The sequence below is a fragment of the Puma concolor genome, chromosome A1 (assembly GCF_028749965.1).
Source record: "Puma concolor isolate L17-30 chromosome A1, mPumCon1.1.hap2, whole genome shotgun sequence".
NCBI classification, from domain to species: domain Eukaryota; kingdom Metazoa; phylum Chordata; class Mammalia; order Carnivora; family Felidae; genus Puma; species Puma concolor.
This window is the reverse complement of record NC_141667.1, coordinates 188547543-188575507: the sequence shown is the minus strand read 5'-3', so window position 1 is coordinate 188575507 and position 27965 is coordinate 188547543. Positions and strand designations below refer to the sequence as shown.

The 27965-nt window shown below is 32.3% G+C and overlaps 1 protein-coding gene across 17 annotated transcripts in view; it reads right to left on the bottom strand.

Annotated features, from left to right (window-relative positions):
• RBM26 (RNA binding motif protein 26) overlaps positions 1-27965 on the bottom strand; it is an 81296-nt gene that overhangs the window by 6857 nt on the left and 46474 nt on the right. For 12 of the 17 annotated variants that reach the window (XM_086709653.1, XM_086709664.1, XM_086709730.1 and 9 more), the window contains 8 exons: positions 21680-21805; positions 21228-21302; positions 19409-19576; positions 17753-17857; positions 14420-14620; positions 12024-12110; positions 3730-3843; positions 93-1991 (listed from right to left, as the gene is read on the bottom strand). In XM_086709653.1, the coding sequence (XP_086565779.1) occupies positions 1902-1991; positions 3730-3843; positions 12024-12110; positions 14420-14620; positions 17753-17857; positions 19409-19576; positions 21228-21302; positions 21680-21805 (966 nt within the window). In that variant the 3' untranslated portion in view covers positions 93-1901. Of the gene's footprint in view, positions 1-92; positions 1992-2548; positions 2617-3729; positions 3844-12023; positions 12111-14419; positions 14621-17752; positions 17858-19408; positions 19577-21227; positions 21303-21679; positions 21806-27965 lie in introns of all 17 variants that reach the window. The other 5 variants (XM_086709659.1, XM_086709671.1, XM_086709714.1 and 2 more) reach the window with 3 other exon arrangements.

Below are 27965 nucleotides of genomic sequence, written 5' to 3'. Positions count from 1 at the left end.
TATCAGGCTAAAATGTATTAATCAAATTATAAAGCCAAAAATCAGCATGGAGATTTAACTGGCCTTTGAAAGATTTTCTTTCTTTATAATACCTGTTTGGTGTAAAGAGAAGAAACGTGAGCCTCTGCCAATTTGGCACCTTTCACGACTACTAAAAAGAAAAGAAAACAAACTTACCTAATGAATCAGAATAGCACATAGTCAACATACAAGAGACTACATAAAAATATATCACAGATCTAAGTAAAGAAGTTTTTGAGTAAAGTCACTATTTTGACAAAAGAAATTGATTTTGAAATTTTAAATATTAACACGTGTACCAACTGCAAGCCCAAACATTCCTATGAAATAGCATTATCATCAGGAACATATATACAACTTTAACCCTAAGTGTGGGAGGAAAAAAAAAAAAAAAAAAGAGGAAAAGCATCCATTATTTACCCCACTGACAGAAGATTATGGTGTTTGGAATTACAGTTGTGACTGTGAGGATCCCAGTATGGGAAGAAAGTGATTTTTTTTTTTTTAATGTGACATTTAATATAATCACTATAATCTCAGGAGGGGCAGGAACACTTGCAACTGAAACGATGAATTTTAAAAGATAAATAGGTAATCTCCCACCCCCTCAATCTACAAAGAATGCATTTATTTCCTGAAACTGCTGTTTTATCAACTTTCAATGATCACGTTCATTTGCCAGAGAAATCCACTTAAAAATCACAATATTGTGTCAAATGTCAAAGATTTTTATACAAAGTATAGGAAATGCACACTTAAAATATCAGACTGGAACACTTACCAAACAGTGTTTTCCTAAAGTAGTATCTATAGTACATTTCTTTATTCATACATCTTCAAATGGTCAAGTTTTCTTTCATACATCCAAAATGTAATGTGATGTTTTCTTATTCACCAAATGTTAGCTCTACTTGAAGTCTGGTTCCAAACTAATCAGCCTGCTTTTAAATTTTAAGACAGCTGTTGAAAATTTATAGGATCAAACCAAACTGAAGTGGTATAAATTTTTAACATTGGATTGTACATTATTTGTAAAGGTACCAATAATCATTATTAATAAGTTAGTGATTATAGCTCCTTTTGTGATAATTGGGGGGAAGGGTAGATCACCATCTGGAATGGTCTATTTATTTTAATTTTTTTTCTTTTCTTTCTTTTTTTTTTTTTTTTTTTCTTTTTTAAAATCAAGGAACATTGTCTTGGTCTTTGTGGGGTTTTTTTTTTTTTTGTCATTTTCTTTTCTTCTCTTTTCTGTTCTTTTCAAGAGACCATTCCGCTTTATTTTTAACATCTGAATGTATAAGGACTCATATGCAAAGCAGTCATACACCGTTATCATTAAAACCCATATGGTAAAATACATACACAAGTCCAACAAAAGGCTAATACATAGTAAAGCCTAAGCATACTACTATGTAATATTATGAATACATAACTTGGAGACTTTAGTTAGAGTACTATGTTATCTATTCATTTTTGAAAACATTCATTAAGATTTTAAATGCAAATTCATTCCTTATTTGGAGTAAAACAAAATCCTCTAAGTTATAACAAGTATTGGTCATAAGTTTTTAGACCTATTCATTAAATTACAAAGAACCCAAAGAATTCTGTAATGTTCAGTAGAAGTATGTAATAAAAACATTGCATATGTTTCTAGTGTGATGTCTTTAGCAATTGTTTACTGAAATAAAATGCAAACATCAATCTTTCAAAATACAGGATCAGAAGGTAGTTTTCTTCTCTTTTGTCTATTTGTGAAATCCATCTTCATCACATTTTACCAAAAAATTGTTTTTACAAATATGTAAAAGTACATTAGATAATACTAATGAAACACAGGTAGAGTTCTAGCATATGCAGATCAATGATCAGTCAAATCATCTTCTCCAAGAACGAGATTCATTGTCCTCTTCTTCTTCATCATCATCTTGAAGTAATGAGTCATCCACCAAAGACTCTTCCTGAAACTTTAGGTTAAAATGCATTTAGGAATTTACCCAAAAAAAAAAAGAAAAGAAAAAAGGTGACACTTTTAAATACTGATTTCTCTCAACAGAGTCGAATACAAAAGGTATTTCTATAGCTACAATATTCAAGAAACAAAGAAAAGCAACCTTTATCCACTCAATGGTTTCTCTACAGTATCTATTCTATTGCTTCTATCAAACAGGCACTAAAAAAATATCTAAGTAAGCTTTTTGTACATGCCATTTCTCCTGCCTCACTCAATCAAATTATGCCATCTTCTACACCTACAAAACATTGCTCAATACCTTTTGTTGGAAAAAAAAAAAAAAAGAAAAAAAAAGAAAAAAGAAAGAAAGAAAGAAAAACATCAATAAATCTTCTCTGACTTACCCTAACCCTGGACACTAAATCAACCAATTAACTTGTAGAAAAGTCTATCAAGATTTATACTTCTTTTCTGCTATATGTAACAAACATTTCTTTTATAGAATTCCTTGCTTTTCCCCATTCCCTTCATAAAAGCTTCTCAGACTGCTTTTCAAACTTTTCAAAATACCTAATACCAGGAGCTCTCCTGCTTTTCTCCCCATTCAATTCAAACTCATGGAAGGACAAAGGTATAATCTAAAATATAAAATGACAAATCATGTATATGAGTTTCAAAATACACATTTTATTCTTGCATTTGACTACGGATATGTATAACAGCCTCGAATGCTCTTCAAACAAAATGAAGTGCCATTACAAGAATCTAACAAAGGTAAAACATGGAATCAGTTCCCCACCTTACCTTTATTTATTAACTTCCTCAACTTTTTCCTACAGCTTATTTCATGATTAAGATAGAGTTGCTTATTTTTAAGTGTATGGTTTCAAAGTGCTCTCCCATTTCATTGTTCCTTGTGCTTACACCTCTAAGCCACCATACTAATTGCTGTACCCAAGAAAAAGGGACTCTTCCATACCTATTCCTCTTCCACACCTAAAATGCCTCTCTCAACTATATTCGCAGTCCCAGCTCTTGGTTATGGAAAGCTTTCTTATCCTTCAGGGTTCAGCTCCACTGTCACCACCTTCTTCAAGATTCTTCTGGACAGAAATAATCACTCCTTCCCGTGGGTTCCCACAGCGTATTGTTCAAATCTTTATTGAGCATATCACTCTGCCTTTCATTAGAATTAATTTTTTATGTGTCTGTCACCACCCCCCTTTCCAGATTATAAGCTCCTTGAGGATAGGGACCGTGTCTTATTCATTTTTGTGCCTATCACAGTATCTACCATTTAGCAGGCATTCACTCTAATGAACTAAAACAATATGAATTAAAATAAAGGAAACCTGAAATGTTAATAAAGCAAATGAGTAGGATATATACTCTAAACTTAAAATATTACAAGAGTTCCTGTGGATAAAAATCTAATGAATAATTATTGTTTTCTAAGAGTAAATGAAAACTGAGTATGTGTGTGTATATGTATATATATATGTATATATATATGTATATATATATACATATATATATATATATGATTTTCTTTTTCTTTTCTTTCTTTGGATTAGCAATCCACAGTTCTCATTAATCCAGAAAATTTAAAGTTGTCTGCATTTATCTGACATCCCCTGCCTGGAATATGGCTCAGGAATAAAAGTTTTATGTTAAAATCACAGCCATAAAATCACATTTCATAAAAAATGTGAACATTTGAGGGCAAAGACAAATTAAAAAAAAAAACATACTTCCTCTTCATCAGGTTCAACTTCTTCTGTTTCAACAGCTGAAATATTAGTTATTGGTTTATTCCATGCCAGTTTTAGATCCTGCCCTTTGAAACGAGCTCCATGAACTGCAGCCTAAAACAATTAAGAACATTAGAATGTAGAACATTAATAATTTCTGAAGAAAACAATGAAATGTTACAGTACTTAATATTTAAATCAGTAAAACAAAAGTGAAGACAGCTATCCGTTTACTTTGTGGTTATTTCTCCATTTAATATTTATTATTATATTTATAATTTACTTTTTATGGTTATTTACTTCTAAAATCAGTCTTGTGATTGGAAATACCTTTAAACAGGAAACAAGAACACTTTCTCATACTTCAACGAAACTACTTTACTACTGGCCGGTATCTGACTAGAGAACTATGTCTACATGTTTATAATACAATGATAACTGCTATTCAAGCAACAATCTCAAACCATTTCAAGATCTTGGCTGTAGGTTCTGAACTGAAGTCTCAATGAGAATACAAGGCTAAATGTATCTTAATGCATTTTAATTCTTGTTAATTTACAAATGACATATGTAGTAACTACAAACTGGAAACCTTTAACAAATATAATAATTTTGCATGCGTAAAGTATCATATTATTTTAAAATTACAGTAGTTTAAAGTGTCACATTATTTTTAAATTTACGATGTATGACATATCACTGTTACAAAACGTAAGTATCTCCATGAGAAAAGAAACCCTGAATGTTTCTATTGAAACTAAAGTACTTCCTACAAAGCTTTCAGAACTGCATAGGATATAAGTTAAACTTAGTATTTGTTACATTAAGTGGCTGGTGAAGAAATCGTCCATTCAAATTAAAGTAACATGAACTAATAATATAAATCAATGTTAGCAACATACTGAAATAACTCATAGTCACAAAAGATTTATAGTACAACCTCAAAGTATAGCATAATGTGAAATCTAGATACAATTACATGTTCAATGACAACTGATCGTAAGTTGTATGACATTAAAGTCTCTAGGTATAAATTTTAAATCTGCACATAAAAATCTATGATAAATTTAAAAGATTCTGTGCCTATTAAAATGCAGCTCAGGAGGAGTTTTTAGTCCATGGCTTCATCACAGTGTCACGTAACTGAAAGAATTTTTAAGTACTTATATATGATATCCCACTTAACAACTTGCAAGTTTTTAAACCTGTAACTATTACATAAAAATATACTACAGTAATATATGTACATATATATACACATATTACCGTAAGGAATTCGAATAGACTCATGCAAAATGTCTACTCAGAAAGTCCATCTTTTCATCTAGTTAAAAAAGGCCAAAAATTTCACTGACATTTTCTATAGGTTCTTGACAAACATTTCTGATGACCTAGTATTATAAATCTCTATATTTAGCACATACATCTTCAAATTTATAAGGTGAGTCTACAACTCTCTGAAGTTTTAATTTTAACATTTTACAGGATGATTTTCAAAATTAGATGAACTAGTTAGAACATTTATCAATGTTCTCCAATAGAAACTTTTGACTATTTGGCTGTATAAATTTTTGAGATAACGGAGTCCTTGCTTTGTGAAGAGGCAAATTTATTTTAGATAATCTGCAACATAAAATCTTTAAAGTTAAAAAAAAAAAGTTCTGCAACCCACCCATTTTATTATTTAAAAAATTCAAAAATTTCAGGTCACATAATATAAAAAATTGTAATTCATGATTAATCCTTCCCAAAGAGATAACCACCATTCCATGAAGAATTTGGGAAAAAGCTCTGCAATACACTAAAAAAAGTCCTGTACACATACTAAAAGGGTTTGTGTATATACATATGTATGATATGCACATGGGAACATACTTTACATCATATTTAAACTAATTTCTTGAATGGAATTTTGTCATATTTGGCAAAATACTCTTTTCTCAAATGGATCTGGATTTTTGTTTATAATGCATGTTTTTACTGCTGTTGTATTTGTCATAAAGAAGCTTAAATTTTCATGTTCTGTAATTTATCTATGTTGTGCCAGTCCTTTAAAAAGCCTTTTCTACCTAGGATTATTTTCAGAGATCCCCCAGCTTTTTACTAGTCACATGTATTAAAAAAAGAAAAAAAACTTTTATTCATCTTGATTTTGATACCAAAAATAAAGACATAATAATGTACTATTTTTTTCCTAACCGTCCATTGTCCTAACACTCTTTACAGATTATTCAGTAAATTTAAATTCCCTGACTTAAATAAAGCATTTCCTTGTAATCCTCTATAATTTTTATATATACTTATTATGTCTTTTCTAGATCAATTTTGTCCTAGTCTCTATCCATACCATTACTATATTCTTTATTTCATAATGAATTTGGTATGCTTTTCAGAATATTTTTGGTTATTCTGACATTATTTTGTCCTATGACCTGTGGAATCTTTTGGCCAAGTCTAGTATCATACTGTGTTACTGATGCTTAATAATATAGTATCAGCTAGATCAGTGCTTTTCATTTCTGTGGCATCTGCTTCAAGAGTTCTGCCACCATTTTATTAAAATGTACATTAAAAAATGAACTTCATAACTACTTATAAAATGTTACTAAAAAAACATGTTTAAATATATTCCAGGGGATGCTTATCTGAGCAAGGTGGCAGTGGTCATAAAGGTGGAAGTGGGGCTCAACATAAAAATATACAAAAGAAAGGAAAGTGGGAGCAAGTAACTTCAGAGAAAGATATGAGGAAGAGTCAGAGGAAGAAATTAAATTTGCTCATCTCAATGTAAACAGTTGATAATCCAAATGAAAAATTACCAAAGTACCAAAGTAAAGCCAGAAAAGGAAAATATATATATAAACAAATCTTTTCTAAAGAAAAAGGTTTTAAAAAGATACATGGTCTAGGGGGCGCTGGGTGGCTCAGTCAGTTAAGCGTCCGACTTCAGCTCAGGTGGTGATCTCGCAGTCTGTGAGTTGGAGCCCTGTGCTAACAGCTCAGAGTTTGGAGCCTGCTTCAGATTCTGTGTCTCCCTCTCTCTGCCCCTCCCCCACTCACGCAGTCTTCCTCCGTCTCTTAAAAATGAATAAACGTTTAAAAAAAAAAAAAAGATTACACGGTCTAAAATCAGTAAACCCTGATAATTTCACAGATAAATTCTATTAAACTTTTGAGAAAATATATCTCCAATGCTACTTAAAATTAACTCAAAGCAAAAGATGGAAACTTTTCAAGTAGTTTCTATGAAGTCAGGTAAAACGGATAAATGATAAAAAATAATATCCGCTCCCCCAACCTACAAACCAATTTTACTTTTGAAAACTGAATTAAAAGTAAAAATAAATACAAGAATAAAACCTTGTCATTTGCAAAATCATGGATGAATCTGGAGACTATTATGCTAAGTCAAGTCAGAAAAAGACAAATACCACATGACTTCACTTACATACAGAATCTAAAAAAACAAAAACAAACACTCTTAAATTCAGAGAACAAACTGGTGGTTGCCAAAGTCCAGGAAAAGGGTAGGGGAATGGCGAAATACACATAGGAGATTAAAAGGTAAACTTCTGGTTAAAAATAAAAAGTCACAAAAATGAACAGTATAATACAGGAAATATTAAAACTGTAATAATGTACATGGTGATAGATGGTGACTACACTTGTGGTGAGTACTGAATAATGTAGAGAATTATCAAATCACTATGCTGTACACCTGGAACTAATATAACACTGTATGTCAACTATATCTCAATAATTTTTTTTAAAAAGTGAAACAAAACCAAAAACAAAAACAAAAAACAAAAAACCAAAGAAGAGACTTCAGATTTCAGGGAATTATCAAAGAAATACAATACTGTGGGAATTTATACCAGAAGCAAATAGTTCAATTTTAGGAAACAATATAAATAGATGAAAGAAAACAAAAACCCTCAAATTTCTAACAAATACACAAAAGTTATGATGTAAAATCTGTTTTTGATAAAAACCCAAAAATCTCTACAGCATTCAAAAATGGGAATCATTTGCATGCTACCTTCACCTAAAAAGTCAGCATCATATATATTACTAAAAGTATTAAAAATGTTTTCATTCATTTACCATTTTCATTCATTTCATGAACAACGAATGACACTTCATGAGTGAGTAAATGAGTAAATACACAACTACTACTACTGTTATTTAACATTTTTCTTTTTTTATTTAAGGTTTTTTTTTTTAATGTTTATTTTTGAGAGAGAGAGAGAGAGAGAGAGAGAGAGTGAGCGCAGGAGAGGGACAGAGAGAGAGAAGACACAAAATCCGAAGCAGGCTCCAGGCTCTGAGCTGTCAGCACAGAGCCCAACGCAGGGCTCAAACTCACGAACTGTGAGATTATGACCTGAACTGAAGTCAGACACTTAACCAACTGAGCCACCCAGGTGGCCCTATTGGATAACATTTTTCTGAAGGTACTAACAATTAAACAACACAAAGTAAGAAGTTATAAACATGAAAGACGAAGGTAAAACTACCATTACTTAGTGTTATGATTGAATGAATACTTGACAAAACCAAAAGAACAAAATATAAAACTATCAAAAGATAATTTGGTAAAACGACAGTTACATATTTAATAAAAACAAATAGTTTTTCTACATACAAACAATCAAGAGAAAATACAATGGAAAAAATACCTCGTTTAAAGTAACTTTAAATGACTGGGGAGAACTACTAATATATTTACCTATACAAAGAAATTATACATATTGTTTATATATATTTTATATTATATAATCTGCAACACATGTATATTACCTATATCTTACATATAAATAAAATACATACAAATATATATATATCTAATCTATATAAAGAAAATCTTTAAATGCTCTCAGAGGATAAAAAAGGATTGACATACAATGATATGCTAGAGGAGTATTTAGTATCATAAAGATGTTAATTCTACTATAAAGTATTCTTCTTTTAGAACCAGGTAAGTAATTTCTAAAGTTTATATGAAAAATAAACACATAAACATCTACCACGAAGATTCTGAAAATGAATAATAATAGCTGGGCATAATAAGAGGGAATTCAAACAACAGCCTTGAAAAGCTATTAAAATATATTATAAAGTTTAGCTTAATTAAAGGTGAGGAAGAAGCACATGGAAAGAAAACTGATCAATGGAAGAGAACAGTACTAAGTAAGAGTACCCTTACATCCTACAGGTGAAATTATGGGAAAACTAGCTTTACTCAATGAAATCAAGTAGACACCTAGTTTATCCCTTACATCAAATAAAATTCTTATGAATTTTCATAAAAATGTTTAGAACTCATGAGCTAATTTTCTAGTATATAAAGAATTCCCATAATTCATTCAGAAAAAAAAATCAGTAGAATAGACAACTCAGCAAAATAATAGGCAAATGACACAAATAGTTGACAGAAACAGAAATAGAGTATTTAAACATGAAAATGTTCAACTTCAATCATAAAAGTGTATTAAAAATGAGTTGCTATTTTTACCAAAATAAAATTGTCTGATATCTCACGATGGCTTATGTACCCATGTATTTTACATAAGCAAACCACCATGCAGAGTACACACATATGGCAAGTGTATGGCAAAAAGGCACTCTCATACATCTTTGGTGGGCAAGCAAATGTGGTACAACCTATATGGGTGGTGGGTGGTGGGCAATTTCAGAACTTTTAAATGAATATATCCTTTCATCCAGCAATAACGTTATCAAGAATATATCTTATAGTCATATTCACATACATACATAGAGAAATATTCACCAAGAATATTCACTGCTACACTGTAAAAGAATAAAAACAACTTAAAGTCCATTAACATGGTTGATTATGTTTGGTATATCCATTTGGGGACAATCTCTCACTTTTCAGTCGTATTTGAATGTCTCATGTACCTTATTTTGTACTTTCACTTTGAAATATTGTGCATCTACTGATTATAGAAAATACAGAGACATTCATTCACTCATCTAGGACAATGGTTCAGTAAGAACAATGATATATTTGGAAATAAACACCGAAAAAGGTTGACAATTTTTTTTTTCCCCTTGGGAAGACTTATCACTTACCTTGAGTTTACATCCGCTTATATTTTTGGTGTTAAAATTTTATTCATTTTATAAAATGATGATGATGGTGCATGAAATTTGGTTTGTACTTTTAACGCATTTTCCTTGATAAAATTAAAAACTGATACCTCTATGTCAACACATTAATTTTTAAATTCCTAAACGTTAATGATCCAGGATATCCAGAAGTTTGAAAACCAATGCCTTAGCCTATATATCCTGCTTGTAGAAGATCAGCTTCAACTTAATTTTCTATTCTCTTCTACAATAGGAAGGTTACAAAATTTTAAGAATTTTTTGGTTTAAGCAAATGATTATGATTTAACAACTTGCCTAACTTAATTTCAAATGTGTATCATGGCAATGGTAGTTCTTCGTTTCAGCCTATTGAATAATTCCAACTAAAATGGTATTTACTCTGAAAAGGTAATTCTTTATTATATCGAACTTACTTTGTCACATATTCAAACTCCATATAATTCAGCGTTAAAGTCTTGTTTATGCATTAATCCCTAGTCTTTTGAATTGATTGCTATTCATTTGGAAAACATGAATTGTATTTTACACACACACACACACACACACACACACACACACACACACACACACACACACACGTGAGGTGGAAAAAGCAACACCCAAGAAAAAAGGTATATGTCAATAAATCTTCTAAGAGCAAAACTTCCAATACTTATTTCAGGGGTAAGAGGTTTTTATTCCTCAGTCACATAAGCAAGGAGAAGTTTTAACAACGACAGCTACCATTGTTTTATGACTACTGCCTAGAAAATAGAACATAAAGAGACATACTCAAGCTACCTAACATTACACCGAAAATTGTCACTAAAGCATCAATTAAAGGAAGCTTATTCTTAAATTATACTCAATAATACTTTTTGAAAAAACCTGATCAAAGATTTACTTTGGTTAAGTACCTGACTCCTTCCTCTCTCTCTCAAAAAAAAAAAAAAAAAAAAAAATTTATAAAGTATTTTAAAAAGGGTTTAGTTTTTAATGTAACATATATACATACAAGTTTTAAGAAGTTTTAAACTCTCATCAATAATACTCTCACAAACGATCTTTAAGTGAAAAGATTACTTAAACGAGATTTAAAACAACATAACTCTAGGATCCATTCCTATTCTATAAAATGATCCACCTCCTACATCACTGATCTTAAAACTGGTTATTCCAGGGCCCCAGCTGAATGCTTAACTAAGATTTTTCAGACCCACACTCTTTTACTGGTTATAATGCCCCAAGAGCAACTCCTACCAGGTTAGGTCCCCAATAAGGTATCATTGTGTTGTCAGGGAGTATTCACTATAAAGAAGATAAATCAATTTAGAAAGTGTTTTTAAACTTTAATTTAGACCACAATCAAGTTAAAACTTCTTAAAGGCATACCACTCTTCCATTCACATTAGGTTAACTGTTTGGAACTCTTACAGCATTTTTCCAAGGACAAAATGGTACATGTATCTCTCTATAATCCTGAAGAAAGAACACACAAGGCTAAAAACATTTCCTATAAATCTCCCACACCTCATATACATTTTCCTTTTTTTTAATCCTTTAAACCCAGATGAAAGACAAGGTTGCATATACTTGGCCATTCTTTGTAAAGACAATTCAAGACACATAGTTTAAGATTACTATAAAGACCCTAAAAGCTAGAGCTATATATCATACATTGCAAAAAGTTGTAGAGGCCTAGTTGGGGGGTATGCTAAGCTAGGGACACTTCTTTAGAGTTCAGCTTACTGGGACTAGTAAGTGGCGGATGAGAGATGGCTTACAAGGACTGCCATCAGGATTGTATCTTAGCTTCTACCTTATCTCTCATCACTCATTCTCCCAAAGCAGACTTTGTTCTGGGCCAGCTGAGAAAAAGGGTAATGGAAAGTGGGATGGCCCTATCCCAGGTGAAAGAGAAAGGAAGGAGAAATGCTGGTGTCTCAAGACAATACAACTTAACATTCAACTTGGTAACTATTCTATCATGTTATAAACAGAATTGCCTAACTGCTTTAGGACATTCTTTGTGGCCATGAATTCCAATTCATATGACCTATCTACTGTCAAAGTGCAGTTATCTAGTAATTAAAATGTTTTCCTTTATATTAAAACTTAAAAGAAATATTTATAAAACATTTAAATCTGAATTTTCAATAAATTAGATTTCTAATACTTACTGCTTCAGCTTCTGCTCTTGTCTTGAATGTAATTACTGCATGAAGTGAAGAGTCATCAATCTGACAATCTTCAATTTCACCATATTGCTTTAAATTAAAAAGAAGTATTTTCTCCAAATAAATATTTTGAAACATCCAAAATCCTAATGGTTTTTAAAACACCAATAAATGTAACCCAGAATATATAACAATTCATGGTGATTAACAGAAAAAAAGATGAATAATTCATTTAGTACTTGATGTTACAAGATAAAGAGTGGTCCTGTTTACAATTCTACACTTTTTAGAATTAGGGAAACTTATACTTGATTGAACTGTGCTTTAAATCAATGAAAGAGTGTCAAACACTGGGTTTCCTTATTGCCTTTCCTTGTACACTCGTTATTCCAATCCCGTAACGTGCTACCTTCTTTCTAAAACAGAATATTTAATCCTCAGAATTCATATTTTTGTGTGTGCCGTTCTCAATTTAAAGATGGTGCAAATAAAAAGAGTCAGAATTTAAATAATTTTCCCAAAGTAATTTAGTTAAATACCAGGAGAGTCCAGGTCTTTTAAGTTTAACATTCAAACTGACCCTGCTTTCACTCTTAACACATACTCCTGTACACCACACTCTTATAAAGAGTTAAACAGGTTAAACAATGCTTGCTTCTGGTTTGCTGGATTTTATTTTTTCCGTATGTAGAAAGATTTTTCTACAAACAACCTTTATCATATAAATTTCTAGCCCTTTATATATCGTCACTAATACCTTTCTTCTTTTTTACCCCAAAATAAAATTATAATTATAATCTCATTAAATACACACGCACACACTCTGTATCGAAAATTTCTATAAAGATAATGGACTCTAGAATCTGTTCTGTCAGGTACTAGCTGTGTGAACTTGAACAAGTTACATAATCTCTTCATGCTTCATCTTCATCTCTAAAGTGGGCATAATAAAGGCACCTACCTCAGAGAGTTGTTGAAATAATTCATAATATATTGAATTATATAAGGCACTCAGAATAATATCTGACACGAAATAAATGCTCTATGATTTTTATTACTTCTACTACCACTACTACTACCATCACCACCACCACCACCGGGCCCAGTGGGTAAACTAAAGAAAGCATTTCGTTAATCACAATTTGTAACAGTCAACAGTCCTATGAAAATGTAGGTTCTTTTCTGTTACTTGCCACAGGTTCAAATTCCAGGTTGAGACAGAGAACTACGCTTTAAACCTGCATTCTTAAAGACTGATCATTTTTAAATGTGCATTACCACTACTAAATTTGGACTTTCCAGACTCCTCTTCCTTAAATATTAATTTTAGTAATTTCATAAACATATCACTTTTTTCAGTAACTCTCTATGTCCCAACAAAGTATAGTTTCACCTTTGTAACTTCTGTTAACAGCTTAGAATGTGACTGTCAAACATATAAATCTGAATTTGCAAAAAGATTTAATCTTTTCTGTAAGCTTATTGATCCTTCAAGATCTAAGTTCCAGTTTTACTGCCTTATGAAATTTTCTACTATCCTTTTTCGATCATATGCCTGTGTAAAAGATACTTCTCTAAGTTACTACTTACAGTTTTTAATAAATGTAACTTGATTATGCCATAAATTATGTTTATAATTTACTTTAACTCATCTGTTAAAATAATATATATAAAATTCTTGGAAGGTAAAGAACTGGTTATTTCCTACATATCTCCAGAGCAATTACTATAGGCCTGAGGGCATGACTGATGCTTAGTAACTAACCTTTGGGATACCACTAATCACAACATTTAAGTTGAAACGGCCTTTAAACAAATATAATTTCCATTCTGCACATGAGCCAAATGGATCCCAGGAAGTCCAAGTTAAATAATGGCTTAGCCAGGACTAGAATCTCATTCTCCTTTCTCATAAGTCAGTCAGTCTGTATTAGACTGTATACCCTGGCACTGACTAAGGCAACTTCAAGATCATATATCAAAATTCCATCTTGTTTCATTTCTAAGGTCAGCTAGATCAAGAATACAGTATTAACAAATAAAATTCCATCGTAATTTAAAAAATCTGGATGGCTTACATATGTTAACTTTTCCCTTAAAAGTATTAAATGACACTAAACTACTGAACTTTTCCCTCTGCAATAGCAAAGTTTAAATCATTCATTTCACAGTATCTGAAGGCCTACTAGGTGTTAAGAATGGTAATGTTTCTTCCAGATAATAAACAAACAAAAATATGTCTGCTTTTTAAATAATTAACAAAAGATAATTATAGATTAATCAAACCCTTTGGTCAGATTAATGGGATTAAATTACTCATCATTTTCATAATTTCTCCTTTAATCATTATCCCCAACAATGACTATCAGTACTTGTTTTGTTGGACAGTAAGAAAGTACCGCAAAATGAGGAAGAAGATCTTCTCTATCACTCTCTGTAAATGCAGAAATTTCCAATGCCCTGGGACGATGATCCACCACAGCATGACCAGGCACACCTCGACCTCGACCTCGACCCCTGCCTCGGCCGTGAGCTGCACCTCGACCTCTTGAGTGAATTCCTCTACCCCGACCAGATGAAAGAATCCCTCGTTTTGCAGCCTTGAAGAGATTATAGACACACAAGTTAAATGCCACAATTTCTAACACAAGCCACACGTTATATATACTCTATCAAACTTTTATACAATCTGATATCATATTCAAATACTGGCTTAGAAAAGGGTATCATAATTTAAGTTAAGGCTTTAGTTTTTAAAGTGAGCGTAAACTTAGGTAGCTAATGCATTTAGAAAACAAACAAAGTAATATTTAAGTCATGTTTAAAATTGTTAAATGTGCCTTTTTCTACTAAGTTCGTTATTTTCCAAGATCTCAGATTGTATCATTAGATGACCAGCAATTCTTGATTTCCAAATAATACACGGTATGAAAATGTTACTTCACCAGTTTAATACATAGATACATAATTAATATACAATAAATTAATTTTTCCACTTAGGACCTTTGAATACAGTGTGTCTATTTATTTGCCTGGTGGCTTCAGTAGGTATAATTATCTCAAATTATCACTTTGGTCACTTACACTAACATCATCATACAACCAATGTAGCATGTTTAACTTCTATTCCGCCACAGTGCTCCACATGAAAAGCACACCGTTCCTTCATTCCACAAATATTTAAAGAGCACTTCCTATGCTCGAGTCCTTACCTTCCTGAAACTCAAATCCTAGAGGGGTAAAGAGACATTTGGCAACCAAGTTATTTAATTATATTAATGAGAAGTAATTAAAAAAGTAAGGAAATGCTTTACTTAAAGACTTGAACAGAACATTCAAGATCTGCAATAAATATGCTACAATATCCATGAGGATATTTTTTCCTTGTTTTATTCTCCACCTGATTCCTAGCACTTACAATGGCAGCTGGCAGACTGTAGATATTTAGTATGTGTTGAATGACTCAAAGAAGAAACAAAGAACAAGCAAGGTAAGGGTGAGGGGTAGGGGCTACAACATGAACAAAGGAATCAAGGCTAAAATAAACACCGTACTCAAAAATACAGGAAATCCAGTGTAGCTGGACCACGTGGGATGAAGAAATGAGGCTACAGAGAGATAAGCAGAACCAGATCATGAAAAATTTTAAGGATCACTAAATTAAAGATTTTTATTTTTGTCCTAAGAGCCATGAAAACCAGTTAAAACATTTTAAGTAGAGAAGTAGAGTGATACAATAAATCAGTATTTAAAATGTTATTCTTGCTAGTTTTAAGAACATAGTAGAAGAAAGATGAGAATAAGCTGGGAAAGCAGTTGGTAGGCTACTAACGTAGCCCCAACAACTGAGGATGGAAGCTATGTCTACACTGGTGGCAATACAAGTAAGAGAGACAAAAATATATTTATGACATACTGGAAGTAACACGTATAACACTTGGTAACTACTTAGATATGGATAATAAAGGAAAGTGAGGAAACAATGAAGATTCCCAGATTTCTGGTTTGTGTAACTGTGTAGATGGAATTTAGGGGCAAGATAAGCTCAATTCTGAACAAGTGGGAGTCTGAGGATGTGAGATATCCAAGTGGAAATGTCAAGCAGGCACCAACGACAGATCTTTTCAAGTATTAATATTTGTTTCTTCATCTCAAAACAATTCATCTTAATTAACATTAGCTAAAGTAATAACCTAAAATCGAAATAATAAACTTCACAGGTCAAGGATTAATGTTCATAATGGGAGTAGCATATACAAAAGTATGCTCTGAGGAATACTCTCTCAAAATGTTGCCTGAAAAAGGGGGTCCATGGACAAATAAATTTGAGCAATATGGAATACTGATTATGTATATTTAGGGATTAACAAATTAAAAACCTCTAAGAAATCCTATGGCAAAAAGAATGTTTAACCTTTTCCAAATTTATTTGGCCTTAGAAGTTTTTGCACTAAGATCTGTTAACAAAGAATGGAACTGGCATGTTAAATGACACACTCTGGGACATACTGCATTATAATATCTGCATATGCTAATAGTAACTACAAACTATAAAGTTTAGCGATCATAAAAGAAAAGCAGAAAATGCCATTCAGTGTTTAGCTAGATCATGATAGAGAACCAAAGCATGGACTAATAAAGAATACTGGTAGAACTATTATTTACTAAAATTTTATGCGCCAAAACTTTTTATGTGGTAGCTTAAGTCCCATCAACACAAGCAAGTATCCTCCATAATAAAGAAAACACAATTTCTATATTAACATAAAAGAAACACATCTTTTTCAAAACCTGTTATCTTGTCTAAGATGTACAGGCAGCCCTACCAACTTTCCAGAGAACGTAAGATGTACACAGGGTTAGAGGCCATCCTATGATTTCCTATGACAAACAAGACAGAGCCTTAATACAAGCAAAGTGGCTGCTAAATGTGAAGTCTGTTAACGTTAATACCTGGACGCCAGTGCTAAATTCAGATTTGTCCTAGGTCAGAAAAAAAAATCACCAGGGTGCTAACAAATTTGGGAAAAAACCCCATAATTCTCAGATGAAGCAAAATAACCTGAACCGTAAAAAAATGCTGTGGCATCAAACGATGATAAATATAGGCAAGTACCAATTACATTGATGGCATTAATGTCTCTGTACTTCAAAATGTAAACATTTTTACATTTAATTTTAAACATCTTTTTGCTAAATGTTACAAAATGCTAATTTGTAATAATTTCATAATGTCACTAGATTTTTCTTACAAAAAATAATCATATAGCTAAACTAGAGAAGAAAGTAGTTTATTTTCCTTTATAAACATCCACAGCACCATCTATAGGCAAAACTTAAGTAAGCATGTTTTCAATACAGTTCTCCAGTAAAAGTCTGGGCCTTATAGCAATTTAATATAATATGCCTATATATGTACAGAAGATCTCTTGTAAGAATACCTGAAAAGGCTTTAATAGATTTTGTTCTCAGGGAGGAGAGCTAGAAAGGAACCAAACTTACTAGAAGTAGAGGGACTTGGGTGTAGAGGTAGAACTGCTGCCACCCCTCATTAAATGAACGATTTTATCTACCAGGTCTGAAACATTTGCTAACTTCTTCTCTCTTTCCTGTATTTGTCAGAGACTACCAACAATTACTGATTAGGATGAGGGGATACATTTTCAAATTGACCACCATGCCTACTACATCTGTTCATCTTTAGCATACTGGGTAGTTGTGGTGAAACGTACTTCCAGCTGTAATTCTGTATACTTTCTCCTAAGTTCAGTGACTTCTTCTCCAGCTTGCATCTTCTTATATAAATCCAGTTCCGTATCAAGCAATTCTTTCTGCATCTAGAAAATGGTAATTAATAATTTAAATGACAATAATTCATATCCTACATTTATAAAATGTTTAATAAAAAATGTTTAATATATATATTACTTATATATATAATAGTTTCTGTATTTTTATATATATATGTATATATGTATATATATACATATATATATATATATATATTTTTTTTTTTTTTTTTTTTACGAAGAACTTTTATACATTCCCATTTAATCCATACATTCCTTCTCTATCTCCATCCAGTCCTACAGCCCTAGTCCAAGCCATCAATCATGTCTGGTCTACACTCCTACAATAGCTTCCTAATTTGTTCCTACTTCCGCTGATTTCCCTATAATTCATTTTCCGTACAGAAGCCAAAGTGAGGTTTCTATGGACTCATATGAACTAATTTTCAGGAAATAACTGGGAAAAGAAAAACAAAAAAACCCAAAGTGTTAATGAGCGCTATACAGTATGCTTTTATGTAGGAAAGAATACATACACGCCAAGAGAGAGGGAAGAATGGGAACAGAGTGGCAGGAATCAAAGGGAAACGGTCTTCTATATATACCTTTTTATATAGTTTAACTTTTCAATCATGTTTATGTTTTATTTATTCAAAATAATATTAAATCAGCAAGAATGAAGGGAAGGGGTTCAAAACAGACTATCATTAGAAATACACCTAACTTTACCAAATTGATAACATAACCGCAGAAACAAACAAAAAAAGTAATCCTAGGCTACAGTTCTGACTCTATATCCTTAGTCGAATATACAGTGAACTTTTAAAGAATACAAATAAATTTTGAATCTTTTACTTAGTCGTTGGAAGTGGGCTTCTTGTAGCAATTCTGGAACTATTTGGAATGTATTAAATGACTGTGCAAATGAGTACCGTACTGGTGTTAGTGGGAAGCAAGTTGTCATTATGGGAACGGAACACGAAGATAAAATATGGAATAAGGAGGAAAAGAACCCTGGGGTGTTGGATTAGAATCAGAAATATCAATATGAACTCATGATTCTACACATGTATGTACATACACACAACACCAAATATAAATACTATATAACTCTGAAGTTTTTAAAAAATCGCTTATCAGGTGAAATTATCTTCCTTCCTTATTTATATCTAATGGATTGATCTGTCTAAATTTCCCTCCTTTTAATCAATTCTATATAATGCTGTCAAAATGTTACTTTTGTTTATTAACCTTTTAGACTATGAACTTACAAAGTTCAAACTCTTCAGTCAAGTATTCATCAAGCATTCAAGTACCTGTATCACTTTGCCCTCAAGATATCTTTTTAATTATTATTATTATTATTATCCATAAATATTCTAATTATGGACTTTTCCAACTGAAATCTAAAAAGTTTAAAAGATGAATAGAGTTTTGTTTGTATATATTTACTATTAATTAATGGAGGGAAACATGTTAGCATGTAATAGTCAGATTTTAAGCAAAGGTTATTACCTAAAAGGAAAACAATGTTAAACAATGCAGCACTGTAATGTTTTCAGTAAGTAGTAATATGAATAACAACATAAATTAAAATACCTGAGTCTTGGTTTTTATACTCTTTGGAAGACAACGTCCAGGAGAAGCAGCTTTGACCTCATCTTTCAACTTGGTAATATTTTTTGTCAAAACTTCTAAGGTTTTCATTATTTCTGCTTTATCTTCAGACTTCATTGCTTTGTTTTTCTCTAGTTTTGAAATTAACATCTGCCAAATTTTTAAAAAGAGAAAAACTAAGATACACAAAGTAAACATAGCAAAATAAATATAAAAATAAGTAACTACTAGTTTTAGTTTACATATTCATGGCAAGGCTTACAACCACTAAGACAGCAGAACAGATTTGGTGATGCTATCTCAACTCAAGCCTTAATCTTGGCACATTTTGTGAAGAATTATATTGCCACTGGTCTCTCAGAATGTAAGTTCAACGAATACAACCTTAAGAAATTCAACTGAAAAGCTGTCAATTTGAAGCAATACTTCAAAAAGTAATACTTTTACTTTCTAATGTATTTGTGGGTATTATGGTCTCTAAGTATTCCCACTCCAAATGTAGTCTACAACCCAGAGAGACGCACAGAAGTTTTATGGTTCCCTTCACATAATGAGATCTTAAAACAATTAATTACTTTCTTTGTCACAGGGAATAGGAACTGGCTAACGTATAAATGGTATCGCCAACGTGGACAGGAAACAAAAGATAAACAAGGTAATATGGGGTGAAAGATACCACATATTATAGGTTTTATGAGTCAAGGTAGCTGCAGGTTTTGGTGTCAAGTACTGTGATTTCTTTATCAAGTACTGTATACCCAAATTTAAATTAGAAAAGATACATTTTAAGCCAATATGTAAAAAGTTTCTGTGTTTTTAATATTTTGAGATGCCATAACCTTTATTACGAGACATAATCAGGAACTGGCACTAATTAAATGTCATAACCTAGAGCAACAATGTACAAAAGAAATACTGTAAGCCACATAAGTAATTTTACATTTTCTAGCAGCCACATTAAAAAGATAAAAAAACATAAAACAAAAAACACCCAACCAGTAAAGTTAATTAATACTGTATTAAACTCAGTATATCTAAAATGTTATAAGCTTCAACAAAAATTATTGAGACATTTTACTTTTCTTCTTTGTATTATGTCTTTGAAATCCGGTATGTATTTTTTTAAAAAAAAATTTTTTAATGTTTATTTATTTTTGAGACAGAGAGAGACAGAGAATGAACAGGGGAGGGGCAGAGAGAGAGGGAGACACAGAATTTGAAACAGGCTCCAGGCTCTGAGCTGTCAGCACAGAGCCCAACGCGGGGCTCAAACCCACGAACCGTGAGATCACGACCTGAGCCAAAGTTGGACACTCAACTGACTGGGCCACCCAGGCGCCCCTATATTTTATATACTTACAGCACATATCAGTTTGAACTTGGAACATTTCAAGTTCTCAAAAGTTGGTTGTAGCTATTACTACCCCACTGGACAACACAAAAGTAGAGGATCCCAAGAAAATTAAAGAAAGGTACATATCTCAACACTGAGAAAAAGTTTCCAATTCACTATCTGTTGACAAACTACTATGCAGCAGCGTATCTGGATAAACATTCCTTATTTCTACTTCGCCGGCCACCACAGTTCCTTTAAATCAATATAATCCCCAGTTCACCATTTAATGTATGCTCTTCATCCCCAATACACATTAATCAACTGACATACACATTATCATTTATATACATTTCAGTGTTACCCTTATCAATTTAAAGTTTCTTAAAAGTAACTATATAGTGTGAGATTAAATTTACTTAAAATTATAACATCTATATTTTGCCAAATCTAGCTTAAATATTTTACCTTCTGTGTTTCAATGTGCTTTTCTAAAATTTCTTGTTTCCTTTTCCTTACATCCTGCTGAAGTTTCAGTGCCTCCTAGAGAAAGATATCAAAATATCACCAGTATACTTACTGTTTATTGTTCTGATAAACAGATATTCCAGAGGAGACAAATGGTTGTGGATGCAGAAGCTTGGCAGTAACAATTAAATGCAAAGTTTTGGTATGCAAAAGTTAACTATGTATGTAAGTTTCTAAGACCAATCAAGAGAACCTTTTGTCCCCCTTCCCAAATTAATATTTACTGCTATACAATGAAAAATAAAAGTTCAGTGGCAGCCAACATACACTTTTCTTTTAGCTCTATTTTGTGATAAGCCTTAAAAAAAAATACACACACACACACACACACACACACACACACAGAAAAGCTTTCCTACATGCAAATTTTGTACACTGCTAACTGTATTTACCTGTTTTTTTTTCTGTGCTTCATTATTATCAACTGCAGAGGTGGAAACAAGTAAGGTTTTCTGTGCAGCCTTCAAAGCAGCTGGATTATATACTGTTTTAGTTAGGCCAGTAGATGTAGACAACACCTACCAATACAAATTCAGTTTCTTAAAAAATGTACCAAGCATTCATGATTACCTATCTTGTTTTCTATAAAACTCAATTTTAAAACACTTTTGTCAAAATTCAGTACATTGAAATAAATGTATTATATACATATAATAACTAAAGCACATTTAGTGATTTGAAAGGAAGGGTATGAATGAGGCTTAAACTATAAAATAAAAAAATTAACAGAATATACCTATAGAAAAAAAAGAACATACAAAAACTTCAAATCAAGAAAAAAACACTGACGTGATATAGTCACAAAGCCCTAATCATTTATTTCTTCTACCCAGATCCTTCCATGAAATTTTATTCCTACAGTTACTCAAATATTTAATAAAAATCATCTGATGGTATATTAATTTATGTGTCTCTCTCCCTGTCTACAAAACCATGTTTTTCTCCTCTTTGTGCTTTTTCTAGTACCTAAACCTTATTACCAATAATTATGAGACCCTGGTTAACTTTAGGCACTTTTTTGGGGCCTCAGCTTGCTCATCTCTAAAATGAGAATGTTTAAGTTGATGGCATCTAACGTCCTTACAAATTCAAAAATTCATTCCATGAGGGTAGGGATGTTTGGCTTGGTTTATCACTCTATCTTCAGTGCCTAAAACAGTGCCAGGGCACGTAGTCAATACTCAATGAACACTTCTGCACCAAATTAAACTGAAATGATGATAGATCAAGATGGACAATCTTTTCTACACAAGGGTCAACTCAAGAAAATAAACTGTACAGGCTACCTTTTTTATCCTTCAAAAGCAAAAAGTTGTAGGTTCAATGGAGTGGTTAGTTACTGGTTCTTAGGAGTTTAGAGATCCCTTAAGGGAAATCCATGAATGTTATAAAAACTAAACATGGAACCATATGTGTGAACAGTATAACTTTCCAGAGGAAAAGAAGTTTCCAAAGAGTTAAGGGAGTTCATGACCTAAAAGAGGTTAAAGGAACTACACAAACAAGATTATCAATGAGAAAAAGAGCCCACCATTTTAGCTAGTAAAATGTAAACATCCAGGTCTATTAGAGAAGTAACAAGCAGACACTATTTTCTAATCATCTATCATACAGTTAGACTAGGGAACATCACAAAGAATAGGCAATTCATCACTGTTCTAAGTAGTCAAGAATGTTTTAGCCTCCATGTGAAACAGAAATCTAGAATACTGTTGGGGTGCCTGGGTGGCTCAGTGACCAACTCCTGATTTTGGCTCAGGTCATGATCTCACAGTTATGAGTTTGAGCCCTGCATCGGACTCTGCAGGCAGTGTGGAGCCTGCGTGGGGTTCTCTCTCTCTCCCCCTTTCTCTCTCTGCCCCCATACCTTGTTCTCTCCTCCCCCTCCCCTCAAAATAAATAAACTTTAAAAAAAAAAAAAAAAGCTTAGAATACTATTATACTGGTTGCATGCAAGGCAGATGATGTTTAAAAGTAAAAGTTCTTTATAATACTTGACATATATCAAATCTGGTAATTTTCTTATATAATGAAAAGTAATACCCTGACATCACTAACAAATAATGAAATTGTTGCATTCAGTAAAATATGGAGTAAATCTAGAGTTACTTTGCAGTCTGACTTCAGTCACTGTTCTCTGTAACACTAGAGGCAAATTTCTTCCATGCTACCTTACCATACTACACAATGTTAAACTGCAGGATTGTACAAGGATTAGACAGTAACTTCATAAAGAGAGAAACACAACATTATATGCTAAAGACAGAGTTTGAGTGTCTCCTAAACTTTTCTTCACGAGGGTTCCAAGACAAGTTGAAAAGTTGTGACCAAAAAGATTTCTATACTCAAATAAGTTGGAAGTAACAAATATCATAACCCTATCTTCTAGTTTCAAAATGTCTATTACCATAAAAGTTGTGAGAGAGCCTGAAGTAAAGAAACCCATGTAATGCAATCTGTTTAATTCAGCATTCCTTAATTTCAGTATACTCCTTTTTCAAAGTATACTTATTAACTAATATCAGGCTAAGTAAGAAGTGGTGATTCAAAGTAAATAAAAATATATGACAAGCCTCCTTTAAAAGTATCCCACTTCCTTGTTTTATCTAGAAACTTCCTTCTGTACAAACAGAACATCAGCTAACATATTTCATTGAGCTCAAGACAACACTATGAAACACATTATGATAATAAACCGCTATTAAAGACAAAAAGGGTGCCAATTATAACCATGAGCACCAATACCGTAAGATATTCAAGTGTTAAAAAGTGAAAGCAAAATGTCTTAGAAACAATGAACTATATGAATCCAAATACTGCTCAGTATTTGAATCTATTTGATTCCAGAGTTTAGAAAGTAAGAGTATGAATAGCAAGGGACATCTGTATTTTCAAAAGAACAGAGTTGTGATAAAAGAGAAGAAAATCTGTTAAAAATGAAACCAGTGGAATGAAGTAACAAATCCAACAGAAAAGAAGATGCTGCAATTCCGAAGAACAAAGTCAAAGCATAGGCTGTGGCCTTTCAAACAACCACACTGTCTCTATTTTCCAAATGAGTTTCTTCATGTGCTATATTTTTATATATTGAACTTGCTGCATTCACCTGTGAATTCCAAAGATTTGTAAATTCTTTTGGATTTTTCACATATACTATCATGTCATCTGTGAGTAAATATAATTTTGTTTCTTCTTTTGCCACCTTTATACTGTTTATTTCATTTTCTTGCCTTACTGAACTGGTTAGGCCCCACCTCTACTGAATAAAGTGGAGAATGGATATCCTTTCTCGTTCCTGATCTCAAGAGGAAAAGTATCCAATAATTCACCATTCAGTATGTTAGTAGATAAAATTAAGGAAGTTTCCTTCTATTCCTACTTTGCACATTGTTTATTATGACTAATAAATTTTATCATATGCTTTTTCTACTGAAATAATCATAAGAGGTTCTTCCCACCCTTCTCCCCCCTAGGTGAATTAAACCAATTTTCAAATGTTAATTCAAACTTGCATTTCTGGAATAAATCCTACCTGGCCAGGATGTATTATCTTTTTTCATATCACTAAACATTTGGTAATATTTAGCTTAGGATCTTTATGTCTACATTCATGAGCTATTGGCTTGTAATTTTCCTTCCTTGTAATATATTTGTCAGGGTTGGTGTCAAAGGTCTGTTGAATTCAAAAGGTGAGCTGAAAAGTATATGCTTCGTTATTAAAATGTACATCACTCATACCTCTTACTTCAAGACAAAAAACAATTCCCTAATAAGAAAGAAGTTGAAATCCATTAATACCTCTTTATCTTATTTCCAATGTAAAATATTACCAGCCATAACTACCATTAGTACTTGTAAAGAAAGAGAAAAACAGATTTTTCTCATGGATAAGAGTGGAAGGGAAAAAAAAAGTGTTTTGTAAAAATTACTAAAAATAGAAGACTTATATATTAAAGTCATCAGTGTTATTTTTGTAATAACTAATGTCCAAGTTGGAATCAAATATAAAAGGAACAGTTACTATGGTTCACTGTGACAATCAAACTAAGCTAGCTCTAACAGGTTTCTACAGCAGAAATGCCTTGTTTAAATGTAATAAAAAGAGAATATGTGAGGAGTTATGTGTATATAGCTTATTAATACAATTATTGTATGGTCAACTTTTATTATAAGTAAATTATTTTAACAAATCTAAACATTAATATGATATTCTCATAAAGCAGCAAACTGATGTGTTTTTTTCTATAGCAAAAACCAACCTGAATTGGGAATTCTAACGAGAATAGCATTTTACTTTAAAGTTACATTTATAAGGGGCGCCTGGATGGCTCAGTTGGTTGAGCGTCCGACTTCGGCTGAGGTCATGATCTCATGATTCGTGGGTTCAAGCCCCGGGTCAGGTCTGTACTGACAGCTCGGAGCCTGTGGCCTGCTTCAGATTCTGTGTCTCCCTCTCTCTTTGCCCCTCCCCTGAACACACTCTGTCTCCCTCTCTCAAAAATAAACATCAAAAAAATATTAAAAAAATAAAGTTACATTTATAAAATATTTTCAGGGATTAACAAGTTTTTTCCCCCAAGAATATAAGCAGCTTAAGAGACAAAGGGATTAAAGAGCTTACAAAAAACATTTTAATGTCAAAGAAAAAAATGTGTAGTCAGTAATCAATTGCTGCTGCAACAGCTTGATTTCCAATAAATCCAGCATAGCAAATAATTTTATAGAGATCCTATTTCTCCATAAGAAAAATAATCGTAATAATTCTAACTAAATAATCTAGGTAATAATCCTGAGAGAGGTTAATGCATTAAAAAAAAAAAAAATCAGGGGCACCTGGGTGGCTCAGTCGGGTAAGTGTCCGACTTCAGCTCAGGTCATGGTCCCACGGTTCATAGGTTCAAGCCCCTCGTCGGGCTCTGTGCTGACAGCTCAGAGCCTGGAGCCTACTTCTGATTCTGTGTCTCTCTCTGCCATTCCCCTGCTCACTCTCTGTCTCTCAAAGGTGAATAAATGTTAAAAATTAAAAAAAAAAAAAAATCAAAAGTAGGAAATGATCATACATTCCCTTAACCTTTATATTTACAACAGCAAAATTATACAACAAATGCAAATTAAAAAAATCAAAGGGTCACTTAGATGACTGCATTTTATAGCTCATGAAACAGAGGGTAAGACTTGTGCAGGATCATATAGACTGTCAGCTGCTAATTAAACAGCTGAACTCTCCAAGAGACATGCAATGTTCCTTCAGAATACCACACAATTTCCCTTTCAAAGGTTCCATAGTACATATGTTAACATGTCATAACACAGAGACCAAGATATATTTTCAGATTGCAACAACAACAAAAAAAAGTACTGCTAAGGAACAACAACATCCTGTATCACAAAAGTCTGATACACCTAAAACTGGTCTGACATACAAACATTAAATATTCAAGTGATTAATCACTTGCTTCTTAGTCTTTAGAAGAGCTTTGGGAGATAATCTGGACAGTCTAAGAAGTCTTTTTTCTAGACTAACCAGGATGGGATACACACAAGTGCCACCTTATTCTTGATAAATTGCTCTATCTCTTGACAGGTACTCAAACATCATTTCACTGATCACTCTTTCCAAATAATACCTATTTAACAGCTACTGCAATACCTTAGGATTTAACAGTTATCAATTAGGTTTTAAGTTTCCTCTCTCAACCCTCTCACAAAAATGGAATTCTAGAATAAAGAATCACTCAAGGGTTTACTTAGTGTTGTTCATAGAAAGGGGAAAATCTGTGTATATGTGTACTTCTTTGGTTTAATAACGACAGAAATACTGTATAAATACTAGCTTTGAGTACTACCCAGCCTTCAATTAAGAAGAATAAAAAAAGAATTTAAACAATATTTGATGACGGGAAACATTCTTCTAACCTTCCTAAGACTTCTCTGAAATACTAACCTCTAAGGATTCTTCAGAGAAAACCCCTATAGACTTGGGGAACAGGAACAACCAAGAATAAGCAAAAACAAAACGCTATTCTATAAACGGGTTCCCTGAAGATGACTGAAAGTTACACATTTGTACATTATGGCTTTCCTCAAAAGAGTCTTTACAGTATTTCCTAAGTAATTCTTTTTCACAAACAGCCCACTACTATTAGCGATTTTTCACAAATTTAGTTTTTGGTATCTATATTAGTAAATGTATACTATTGATTCCAAGTTTATATCCCTTTTATCCTAAAGCTATACAAAACACATTTAAAAAAACAAAAGCAGATGCAAACATACCAGAAAGATTCTGTAAAACCTATAATAAGTACACATCAACTTCAGAGTTGAAATCTTAACATAAACAGATGTTAAGCATAAGGTTTTTAGGCCTCTCCAGAATTGCTCAGTACTACACAAAGTATAACAGACTTTATTTTCTTTATTCCTTAGTTACTTATTATCAAGGAAAATAAACCTAATCAAAGTAAATATTTAGATACAGCTAAATTCAGTACAATAGATTAATACATGGACAAATTCACAGAAATAAGGAGGCATGATATGGAAAAAAATTGAAGACTTCATAGAATAAAGAGATTTTCAATCTTTAAAAGAATGATGTGAATCCACTTAAGAGGAAAATGCAATCCAGGAAAATCACCACCAAAAAAAGGAAAAAAAGGCAGGCAAGACTGAGAA